At 39.9% G+C, this 12,405-nt stretch overlaps 1 protein-coding gene across 1 annotated transcript; it reads right to left on the bottom strand.

Annotated features, from left to right (window-relative positions):
- Positions 1-1,568: 1,568 nt before the first annotated feature.
- Positions 1,569-8,699, bottom strand: LOC107691062 (PR domain zinc finger protein 16-like). The gene is made up of 6 exons (XM_016489546.1): positions 8,502-8,699; positions 7,710-7,857; positions 7,077-7,230; positions 4,643-6,152; positions 4,391-4,475; positions 1,569-1,742 (listed from the first exon to the last, which is right to left on the bottom strand). The coding sequence occupies exons 1-6, from the start codon at positions 8,693-8,695 to the stop codon at positions 1,569-1,571; spliced, it is 2,265 nt and encodes a 754-aa protein (XP_016345032.1). The 5' UTR covers positions 8,696-8,699.
- Positions 8,700-12,405: the final 3,706 nt, after the last annotated feature.

The following is a 12,405-nucleotide window of genomic DNA, read 5'->3' as shown; positions in this document are numbered from 1 at the left end:
ACAATGAAGCCTGAAGCTGGCCCGCTCTGATATTGACCTGACTCGGCCTTTTTTTTGCTGAAAGTAAGATGGGGAGATTCTGATGATGTCTGCTATTTGTTAGGGTAAATTGTTTCTAAATGAGCTAATCAGGGGATTGTTGTGAAGGAGCCAGGCATGTAGCACTCGTGTCCCACGGGAGGCTCTCTATCTCGTCGAGTGTGTTCACAGGGCCCTATGGTAGATTTGTAGAACTCAAAGAGGGGTTTGATTCCGCCTGACCCTTTTTGTACGCTTAGAAAAATGTGTGTGAAACTGCTAGATGTTACGGAACTACCAAATTTTTTTTTTCTCAGTAGAATGCAATAAAGTTAAAGAAAATAAACTACATTTTTACATTTTCTGAAGAAAAGGTGATGCTAGAGTGTTCACATTGCTATGTTTTTAGGGTGTTTTTTATGTGTTTTAAACTGTAGCTGCTATAGTATGGCATTGCAGGTTCTGGGTAGTTGCTATCTGGTTGCTTGCTTGCTCTCATCTTATCATCTGCTAAGCAAAAATCGTAAATGTTTAATATCATCTCAACACGCGGCAAAATGTGAGGTAAAATTCATGTCTGTTGCACGTCACATTTATTACTTATGGTCAAGGGTTTGTTGAAATCCCTAACTCTGAGGAATAGTAACAGTGATGTTTGCCATTGGAAGCGCCACGATTAAGAGATTTTCCCTCGTAAATTACTGTTTTCACTTATATTTGTTCAGAAAGTGGACTGTTAAGAAGCCTTTGGCAGTAAAGGTCTTACATCTTAGTCATGCCTGGGTCAAAATATCACTTAAAAATGTGAAAGCCCCCCGATTCCAAAGTGCCCTCATCACCCTCATATAGAGGACTTTCCACAGCTGGTTAGTAGCCAAATCAATGATAATTAAGCCGTTCTATAAACAGAGCATGGATGTCTCCAGGGTGCTATTACCAGCCAACATTGTCCAGAGCTTGCTCTACCTCCACAACATCTGCGTAGACAGAATCAATCTTCTTTCTTTTTTGATCGCGCTGCCTCTAATGTCTCATGTCTTTCATTGTTTCTATGTTATATTTCTCAGAATGAGCAATGCTTTTATTGCAACGTAATTCGCAAGAACATCCCTTACCAAAAAGTAGTATACTTCAAGTTTATTTTAGTAAGTATACTTAAGTAAAGTTCAAGTATATTTTTAATTTCCTATTTTTAGTTTAAAAGAAGTATACTAATAGCACACTTGAATAAACTTCTTTTTCGTAAGGGATATCTAATGTGCTGATCACATAACTTAAAAACTGTCCATGTGTGATTTTGCATCTACTTGTATATCAGTCTGGGAACGTCAAGCATGAGTGAAATGTGTTGCTCATGTTTTGAAAAGTAAAAAGTGGGAATGAACCTTTGGAGTATTTGGTAATGGTTGGATTTAGGCTATATTGTTTGTGTTGGATGACTATGTGGCCTCACACCAAAAGCCATGTAAAGTTACTTGAACCCAGTTGAAAAAGACGTAGTATTAAATGTATTAGTAAGGATGTGTTTACTCTCGTTTCATGAGTGGCGCTCACCTGCAGGTGTATCGCTCCTTGCCTTTGCGTAAGATAGCATCGGAGAGAGAGGGAGGCGGGGAGCGGAAGTTAAAAAGGTGGTGCGAGGAGTGCTGGAGGGAATTGGGAGCATCCAGTTTCAGAGCTCTAAAGCTTTCCAACTTCTCAGTCATGTTTTCCATCGCAGACACCTGAGGAGAGAACACGAGGCGAGTTCAGAGAGGAATACTCTGTGTTTGATGCACAGCTCAGGGCCTCATTTAATCAGAAACTTCTCTTGAATTGATTTTAGGAGCCAACTGGGACTGAGAAACTTTTTTTTGTATTTGTATTTGTTTAGGGCAGATGCATGAAGAACAAAATAACAGCACTGGTGAGGAACTCTGACAGAGAGCCTGTGAGTTTGCATCATAACCAGACAGGATGGAAAGCTGGAGGAAGTTATATATCAGAAGGTCGAGTCTTGATTGTGCTGTTCAAGAGTGACCTCCCTAACCTATGGCACGTTGGCAGCCACTCGAGCAGCCCCATGGGAGCCCCCGGCTCCTACTTTGTTCCCAACAAATCTCTGAGAGAAGCGTCTGAATGAGCCATTCACCTCCATGAGCGGTAACCATACAATGCAGTTTAATATACCCCTCGCTGATAGTACTTCCCCTGCTGCAGAACAAAGGGTTTGCTATGCGGCTCTATGGCCAAAAACAGCTTACATCCTTCCTACTTTTGGATATTGATAAACACAGAGACAGACAGTGTGTTTTAATTTATTTACACATTTATCGGTATCACCTTGATTCTCTTACCCCCGGTTTCACAGACAAGGCTTAGTCCTAGTCCTAGACTAAAATGTAAATCTGAGTTGTTTCAACTGAAAGAAACTTGCACTGACTGATTTTAAAACATGTCAGTGCCTTTGTTTTGTCTTAAGATGCACACCAGTAATGCTTTTTTCTAAGGCATGTTTATAAAAATGATTAAATTGTAAGAAGGGTTGCTTATATGAGAGCATACAGTACATCTGAAACTGCTGAGGCTGGGAAGGTTTTTGACTATATTACCGACTAGGTACATTGTTCTCAGCGTACTGCCATTCTTAAAAAGAAAACAAAAAAAAATTGTTTAGGGCAGATGCATGAAGAACAAAATAACAGCACTGGTGAGGAACTCTGACAGAGAGCCTGTGAGTTTGCATCATAACCAGACAGGATGGAAAGCTGGAGGAAGTTATATATCAGAAGGTCGAGTCTTGATTGTGCTGTTCAAGAGTGACCTCCCTAACCTATGGCACGTTGGCAGCCACTCGAGCAGCCCCATGGGAGCCCCCGGCTCCTACTTTGTTCCCAACAAATCTCTGAGAGAAGCGTCTGAATGAGCCATTCACCTCCATGAGCGGTAACCATACAATGCAGTTTAATATACCCCTCGCTGATAGTACTTCCCCTGCTGCAGAACAAAGGGTTTGCTATGCGGCTCTATGGCCAAAAACAGCTTACATCCTTCCTACTTTTGGAATATGGATAAACACAGAGACAGACAGTGTGTTTTAATTTATTTACACATTTATCGGTATCACCTTGATTCTCTTACCCCCGGTTTCACAGACAAGGCTTAGTCCTAGTCCTAGACTAAAATGTAAATCTGAGTTGTTTCAACTGAAAGAAACTTGCACTGACTGATTTTAAAACATGTCAGTGCCTTTGTTTTGTCTTAAGATGCACACCAGTAATGCTTTTTTCTAAGGCATGTTTATAAAAATTACTTAAATGTCCTAATTGAACTATGGCCTAATCCTGGTTTAGGCTAAGCCCTGTCTATGAAACCGGGCCTTAGTGTTTTAGTTTAGAATATTAACAGGTGATGGTGATATTCATGCGTATACCTTTTAAAAATTATAATCACATATTTGATCTTCATTTGCTTTAAGACAAATATATAGTCAACATAATATACTTAAAAAAAATATTATGCAAAAAAAAAATATTATGCAATAAGATAGCACTTAAGATGGATCGATAGATAGACAGACAGACAGACAGACAGACAGACACAGATAGATAGATAGATAGATAGACAGATAGATAGAAATAGTCAGATGATAGATAGATAGATAAGATAGATAGATAGATAAACCTTTATACCACTTGTAGAAGTCAAAATAGAGACATTTGATTAAATAGGGGGTTACTGAAAAGAGAAAAGGAAAGAGCGAGAGAAGGTTTAGATTTGGGGGGATGTAGGTCAGCATTGATGGAGGCCAGATTTACAGGTCAGATAAGACAGTTCCCAACAAGAGAGGCCATTCTATTACACACAAACACAGGAAGTCCCTGATCGACATGCAGACATTATCTAGGCAGCCAGAGCAAGAAAGACATGCTAGGAAGTTATTAGCGGTGGGACTCAATAGAGAACTTCCCAGAGACAATGGTAACTACGCAAGTATGTGGCATAATTTGTTTCAATTCAAAAGGCCATTATTAATAATATTTTCATTATTGTTGTCACCGTTCAAAGGTGGGAAAGGTTTAAAATACTAACACAAACAATGGGGGTTATTTTTCTAAGCAAAAGATAACGAATTTTGAATGCACAGCATGCCAGAAAACAAGCAATACCTCTTTTGAGATTATCTTCATGATGAAAATAATCTAATGAAAATAAATACCATCAGATGTCAGAACATTTTAAAACATCAAGGCTCCCCTTGAACCAAAACAGACCAGAGGTGAAGGAATGTGTTTTCAGTGTCTCGCCATGCTCAGCTGTACTTGAATGCAAAGATGAGCAGAATATTTACCAATGTACAAGAGGAGGTAAGGCAAATGTATGTAAAGAATACCTGAGGATGGAAAAGTAGTGGTGCCGGCCTCAAGTACTTCTCCTTTAGAGCTCCTACTGGGTCTATTAGCTTCCTCTTCTCCACCCTGCTGGACAACAGCACCAAGGGTTACGTACGAAAGAAGTTTGGTTGAAAAACTACTGGGTACCAATACTTTTTCAATAACTTGTCTAATTTAAACATATCACCAGCTACTGCTTTGATTTGTCTTTGTGTTGGGTCTTACAATAAGACCTACTTGGGTTGAAATACCTGTAGATGGGGTCCATGAAGAATGGCGAGGGCTTGGCATAGTGGAGTGACGGCTGCTGCTGGGGAGGAGGTGGCTGTGGAAGGGATGCTTGCGGCTGAGGCATCTGGGGCTGGTGCAAGTTCTGGGACTGAGTTAGTGCTAGGTGTTCATCTTTAGCTGCTTTGCATTTTGCGCCATAGACGTGATTCTTGCGCTGATTGTGTGTGCCACCGTTCTGGTTGGCTCGGCTTCGACTGCCTATGCTGAGGTCCAGAGGTTGTTCCTCGCCAGGGGCCAAGGGGGTATTGGATGGCAAGGCTGGCTTGCTGGGGGGTGGAGGAAGATGTTTGACCTCCTTGGGTTTGGTGGTTAGGTCAAAGGGTGAATCCGCACCAGTGGCTGTAGGTAATTTCTGTATGTGCTCACGAGGGGATTTAGGCTCAGGTTTGAAGAACATGCCAGGATTGAGTGCTCTGTCCGTGAATGGGTACAAGGAATGTGGGAAGTTGGGCAGAAACTGGAAAGGGAACATGGAATGGTAGTTTAAGGAGCCCATCTTCTTCTCCTGCAAGCCCATTAAGCCTGAGCCAAAATACTTTTCTGCAATGGAGGCAATGGCTTTAATGGAGTCAGTGGTGGCCCCGGAGGGTGGAAGTGCTTGCTCTTCTGGCGGTGGGAAAAAGGAATGGTGGGAGGAGAGGAAAGGACGCTCGCAAGGGAGGTTCCCTGAACTGGAGACAGATACTAAACTGCTGCTCACTTCGTCCTGCTTGCTCTCCTGCACTGGTTTCCTCCTGCTCTTCTCCTGTTCACTCTCTGCCTCACTTTCTAGATCTGAGCCAGACACTGTGCCAGTGGTGGTGTCTAGATCTGTGCCGCTAGATGTGTTCACATCTTCCAAGTCACTACCATCAGACATGTCATTCATCTTCACTTTATTCTTGTTGTCGTGGAACAACAAGTCCAGTTTGGACTCTCGATTGTCCTCTGACTGGCTGCTGAGACCGCTCCCTACATTGCCATTGCTGTTGTTCATGGATGCGACCGCAGAAAGAGTAGGAGCATCAAGAGGAGGCAGCTTCCCATCTTGACTTTTACTAAATGGGCTCTTGAGCAGTGGACTAGGAGGTAACAATGGCGGTCTAGGATATAGTGATGGGGGAAAAATCCCTGGGAAGCCATGGGAAAGGGCTGGGAATGCAGGGGGTGCTGGGGAAAAGGGCAAACCTGCATGATGCAGCCTGGATGGGAAGTAATCACCGAAGCCAAGTCCACTATGGTTCATGCCATGATGAGACTTGGACTTGCCTAAAATAGGACTGGATGTCATTGGTATGCCCGTTGTGAATATGCCTCCGGGATTATAATGGTTTTTGCCCTCGCAAAAGCGCCGATGCTTGTTGAGGGAGGAGGTAGTGCTGAACATTTGCCCACAGTCTTTACACTTGATCTGGGTGCGGCAGTCTGCATGCATCCGTTTGTGACGGCACAGGTTAGAGAACTGGGTATACGATTTGTGACACACCTCACCTGGGAGAACACACATGACTGGTTAATTCTATTAGCATACTGTTTTCATTTGGTGTTCATTCAATAGCAGTGATAATCCGGCAGCTGATTAGATCAACCAATAAACTGTGCATGCTGTTTATTATGTTCAACAAACATGGCACTGTCTACACAAGGGGTAGCCAACCCTGCTCCAAGAGGGCTATCTTCCTCCAGAGTTTAGCTCCAACTCTAATCAAACACAAGTGAAGCAACTAATCAAGGTGTTTGGATTACTTGAAAATTACAGGCAGGTGTGCTGGAGAAGGGCTGAAACTGAAGTCTGCAGGAAGGTAGACCTCTAGGAGTTGGCTACTGCTCTACATTGAATTCTACTCTGTTTTGAAGGTGAGCTAAAAACGCTTATGTTATATGATACAAATATGATCCATTAGCATATTAATAACTCGATGAGATTCTTCATTAATAGTAGAGCTATTTCAACTAATTTTGTATACATACAAATACATGTACACTGGTACAGCATACATGCATTTGGACATTGGACAGTAACACACAGAACATTGTGAAGCCAAGCAAAAAGAAGATGGTGTTTTCTCAGTGTTGGTAAGAGGGCAGCTAAGACACGGCAGAAACGTTTACCTCTAAACATTAAATATGCCTCTGCCTTGGCCATATACAAGCCTAATGGGCCCTCAAAAGAAAATGCAGTTACAAAAAACAGAAGAAGGGTAAAATGGAGTAATTAAAAGAGCAAAAAAAAAAAGAAAGCACTAAAGAAAAACGCAACAAATGTAGAACAAAACAAAGAATGGCTCTAGAATTTCATTTAGTTTCTCTGACCTATAAAACAACAGCTGTCACAATCTTGGGGTGGAGCTAGCCGGGAGGTCTTTGGACACTGGTAATTGTATCTGAGGCTTAGACAAGACTGCTCAGACTTACAGATGAAAGGCTTGACACTGCTGTGTATGTGCTTGTGCTGCTTGAGGCCCGAGGAGGTGGCAAAGGTCTTGCCACACTCAGGGCAGGTGTGGGCTCGGGCACCGATGTGCTGAGAGCGGATGTGGCGCTGGAGGTTGCTGGGGTCTGTGAACACCTGAAGAACCCACAGAAATATGCCAGCTTAGTGTCAGGTGTAAACATAACATGGTGTAAGAGCAATTACTTGGAAATGAAATTTATTGAAAATTGATTGAACTGTTAGCATTATAATATATTTAAATCTGCAGTAATCATGGGTAGTTGACATGAACAATTTTTGGAATGTTGACATGTCCTGTGGTGTGACATCAATCAAAAAGTATTTTTAAGCTAAATTTGGCTATTTCTTAAAATATTTATTCTGCAGTTTTCATGATCTCACTTTAATCAAGACACTACATGAATGTTTGTTCTTTTTAAAAATTCATTTGTCACACTGCATGACATTTTAAAACAAACTCCTGAATGTAAAAGGTATTACATTTACCTCCGCTAAATATTAGTCCAGGGGCACGTTATGTTTCAACTTCCCACATAAAATCTAATTAACTCTTTTAAAAATATAAGTGGTTGCAGTAAGTCACCATAACGTACCTTATCACAGTTTTCACACTCGAAGCGCTTGCCACTGTCATGTGACATCTGATGGCGAATGAGGTTGGATTTCCAGTTGAAAGCTTTGGAGCACAGGTCACACTTATACTCTCTCTCATCTGTGTGTACGATCATGTGCTGCCCGAGACTAAGAATACATAAGAACACCATAAATATTTTCTGTGTGACCACCATGTAGGCCGGTGCTTCTAAACTGGTCTGTTGTGTCAAGGGAAGAACAATGCTAAACGCAAATAATATAACTAATCATATTGCCATGTGCATTTAGAATAGCAAAATAAACAGGCTTATCTTTTAAAAGGGTAAAACACTTCTTAGATTAGATTTTTTTCTTCTTTTGACACCAAAATCATCTGTCACTTGGTAGCCAAATTAGGCAGATGCCAAATATGGTTTGTGGCGACCTTTTCGTTTGCAGTCTGTGTAACGTTAATAATTTTTTCTATGTGGCTCATTGTAATTTTAGTAAATTTCAATGATTGATTTTAAGGGCATTTTTGTTTATTTTTGTAAGATAAACATATTAATCATGCACATGTTTATCATACACATTTAACATACACATGTGCAATAAACAATTTTGGTTCTGTGTTGGGTCTCTGGTACAAGGTAAAATCTGGGTCTTACAGCAAAACCAGTTCAGAACCACTGATGTATGCAAATAAATATGAAAAAGCATGGTATTAGAACAAAACTGAACTTTTTTTGTTCTATTATTATAACAGCTTGGTGGGTAATTAGAACTTGCTCAGTGTGGTGGAGCGTACTGACCTGTACTCGCTAGGGAAGATCTTTTCACAGTCTTTGCACTCGTGCACCGGCTCATCGCTGTCTTCGCGCTCCTGTTTGAAGTCTTCGCTTAGTGAGTCAAAGATAGAGTTGCTGCTACTGCAGGAGTATTTCTGATGCCGCCGTAACTCCAGCTTTGATGTGAAGAGCTCATCACAGTGTTCACAGCGGTACATCTGCTCATCTGTGGGGACGGCATCACACAGTTGCTCAACGATAATAATTATAAGGCCATTTTCAATTATAAAATGTTCAGTCTCCAGAATTAGACCTCCAAATGTGTTTGCACACTTGAGCCACATTAAAAAATGTCTGAATGTCGTTAAATTAGATGACAAAAAAAAAAGTTCATTTACTTAGAAAGCACACTATTCCATCAAGACATTTCACAAAAAGAGGTTTTAAATGGTAAAACAATAGATATACTGTTCAAAATGAAAACAAAAATATTTTGGCACTTTCTGGTTGTGTAATGTTAGTGGAACATGTCCATAGTTAATGTGATGAACTGCACCTGTGGTTACTCTATAGGACACCTGTGTGAACTGACTTCATACATCCACAAAAACATCACTAAAACACAGCTGCTTTAAAAAAAAAACAGTCGAATCTAGAAGCATTCGTTTGCTAACGCCACTTGGTTGCACATCAAATACATCAGTAAAGTAATGAAATGTGTACGATTTTAAGTCTAGCGTAGGTGTCCACATATTTCTTTATAGATATCAAATGCGTAACATTAAAATAAACATGCAATTTTGGTAGTAACATTAATATCATTGAGCATAACAAACAATCTGAAACAAGGGTTTCAGAACAAATATTTAAGATTAATATAAAAACCTTGAACCCTTGAAAATTATGTGAACAATAAATATTTAACCCTCTGGGGTCGACAAAAGCGCCGGCGTGTTTTGTTGAATTTTTTTTTAAAGCCCCTAAAAGAACTTAAATTACTCCGTCAGATTTGATCGTACAGATCAGAGCAATACATCAATCGAATCTGTAAAGGGTCTACTTTTATTTGTATACACGCATAACAACAAAACGTTGTGCTTTTGTAAAATAAAGAAAACCCACAGGGTGCGCTGTCTGCCACGTTGTTCTAAGTGATCTTCATTTTGAAACGCGTCACTAAAATGAACTGAACTAACAACATTAAAGCTAATGCATAAGACTGAATATCTGTCTTTGGAGTAACTGGGATTAAATGACTAAAAGCGTGGCTGTTTTATCCTTGCTGATATCCTGACAATAAAGCCAAGTCCACAGATAACCCTAGAGTCATGGAAAGGCAAGGAAACTCTAAGGTCTAATGCATTAGCTATCATCATCCTCAAATTAAACTCATTGATAACTCTGATATACTCCATGCACTGCCCAGATCAGGCCAAGGCGGATGAGTTTCATTATTCTTTGACTCAATGTTTTGAAAGCGAAGCCCATGAAATGCTTGCACTGATGATGTCTACACCACATATTCTGTTTTATTTTTCAATCATTATCAAGACACATATTGACAGAACACACTCCACAGCGATGCTCATAGACTTCCTGCAAAATAAACGAGTATTTGGAATAAAGTGCCCTTGTGACCTCAAAGAGGCCTTTATGGGGAAAACTGAAGTCAAGAAAAATCAAAGATTTAATTTCTCTGCTGATTTTTTTTTTTTGCCAGAAAAAGAATCCGAGACATTATCTCTCCGTCCCATCAGTAGCACTAACGACAAAGGCAGGAATGTTGGGAAAAAAGACAGGGAATGGGAAACTAATAGCTCTTGGAGAGACGTAGGGGGAACACAATTATGTGCAGTTTAGCGGCTAATCTGTGAGCATGGGTGAGGTCCCTCGAGACTCCTCCAGCTCCACTCCAAATTCCACCACCGATAAGCCACGAGACGGAGGTAGATGTAGAGAGCTCGCATTCTGTCTGTCTCTCTCAGCCTCTCGTCTGACCGACTGTCTTCGTTGACCATGTTCATTCTACTCTACATTACTTTTCTTTTGTTCTCTGAATTGATCTGTCTGAGCGGAGCCTGGCTTGCATCTTTTGGCGTCCCTGTCTCTCTTTTCTCTCGGAGAGCTTTCTTCTTGGCTTTTTGGCAGGGAGATCTGAGACACATCTCTATCAGATAAAACCCTTTGCATGTGTTGGAGAGTGACTGCTGCGCTGTGACACACTTCAGTGCTTTTGCAATTTTCTAGTCTGTATCAACTACTCTGCGCTTCAATTCCAAAATTACCAGATCACTTAGAAAAAAATAGATTGAAAAGATTGTGAGTTTGTTTCAAGATTGCCAACTTCTGTATTTGAATAAGGAAACTACAAGTGATCACTGATGCTATTAAAGAAAATGTAAAAAAAGAAAAGAAATAAATGCTGCCACTGTGTACAGTGCAATGCATATATATTTGTATGTGTGTAAAAAAATTAGCTATTCTATTTTATTATTATGAAATTATTATTATTATTTTTAAAATATAAAAAAAAAATGTAATGAACCACAGAAAAAACTACATGTGTAGAACATTCGCCAGTACTAGTTCAGTTGCCTCTGGGTTGAAATGTACTTTAATATTTTCTTCATCGTCCGACCTTTGTATAACAAGACAAGCACAGGCCACATACAGCATCTTACTAACTGTTGGCAGAGGTGAATGAGTGTGGTCTGTGTGAGTTTGTTTAAAAGAGTGCCTATATATATATACAATATTAAATTAAAATCATCATCATCCGTGCTTTTCAGAGACATGAAGCTTTATTTTGAACATAGCACATGTACAAGCAATAATATTCATTTGTTTTTTGTTGTTGTTGTAATACGGATAAAAAACGCACAAAGCAAGCAATCACAAAGGAGAGGATAAACAGATATTGCAGTAATTATTAAACACAAAGCGCGTCTGAAATCGCGCGTGCTTCATGATTATTTATTTACCGAAGGCCAACAAGACATACATGAAAACTCACACATACAAACAAAATAAAGGAGCGCATCACATGCAATAAAAAGGTGAAATTAAAGCGTACAATAATAAAGTAACATAAATAAAATGTGCATTTTTAAATGCATTAAACACAATGTAATCGGAATCAGATGTGTTTGATGTCCTGATGTGTTTTCGTTTTGAATTTAAAATAAACCAAAGATAACACGCACGGAAACAAATTGCTGGTTGTTTTTAAAATACAAAATCATAACTACTAATAATATTGTGTTACTTACACATGCGGCAAGACATTTATACATTTCCGTGTATAGCCTACTAAAATGATTTTACCAATGTTTATCATTTTATTTGTTGCACATAAATACAAGTTTGTTGGCTGTTTTGCTGCAAAGTTTCCTCGATTAAACACAATTAAAATCCTTCCAGAGCGCATTGTGATGACAAACCACATATGTTGTGTTCTAACATATACACACACACTCCAAACAGCCTGCATTTATTCTGTAAATTAAAAAATATACATAGACTTTAACGTAACTAAATCGACCTGAATAATAATCATGATCAAATAAAAAGGAACGGTCGGCTTTATTGAAAGACACGGCAGACTCCTCACGCACCGAACGCGCAGTACCGCATGCTCCCTCATGAGGGCGCTCAGGGCTAGGCGACAGCAGCTGATCTGGGCCGCTCTCCCAAATCAAGACATCCAGCTAAAAAACCTGCACAAACTTCATCTCAGAGCTTTAATGTTGTGACAACTCTAATGTGTGTTACAAAAGTAGGCCAAGGCATCGGTTCGCCGCTCAAGAGGGGCGGCCAATGTGTAACACAGCTATTATTATTGTTAACATTAATATTACATTTACAGTTAAACGAAGTTAAGAGCATTTCTGACCTTTTTCTTTCCCGAGAGTTGATAAAGTTGGGCTAG

This window comes from Sinocyclocheilus anshuiensis, unplaced genomic scaffold (assembly GCF_001515605.1).
Source record: "Sinocyclocheilus anshuiensis isolate Anshui unplaced genomic scaffold, SAMN03320099.WGS_v1.1 scaffold158, whole genome shotgun sequence".
Classification (NCBI taxonomy): Eukaryota; Metazoa; Chordata; class Actinopteri; order Cypriniformes; family Cyprinidae; genus Sinocyclocheilus; species Sinocyclocheilus anshuiensis.
The sequence above is the reverse complement of the archived record's forward strand: the minus strand, read 5'-3'. Positions and strand labels throughout refer to the sequence as shown.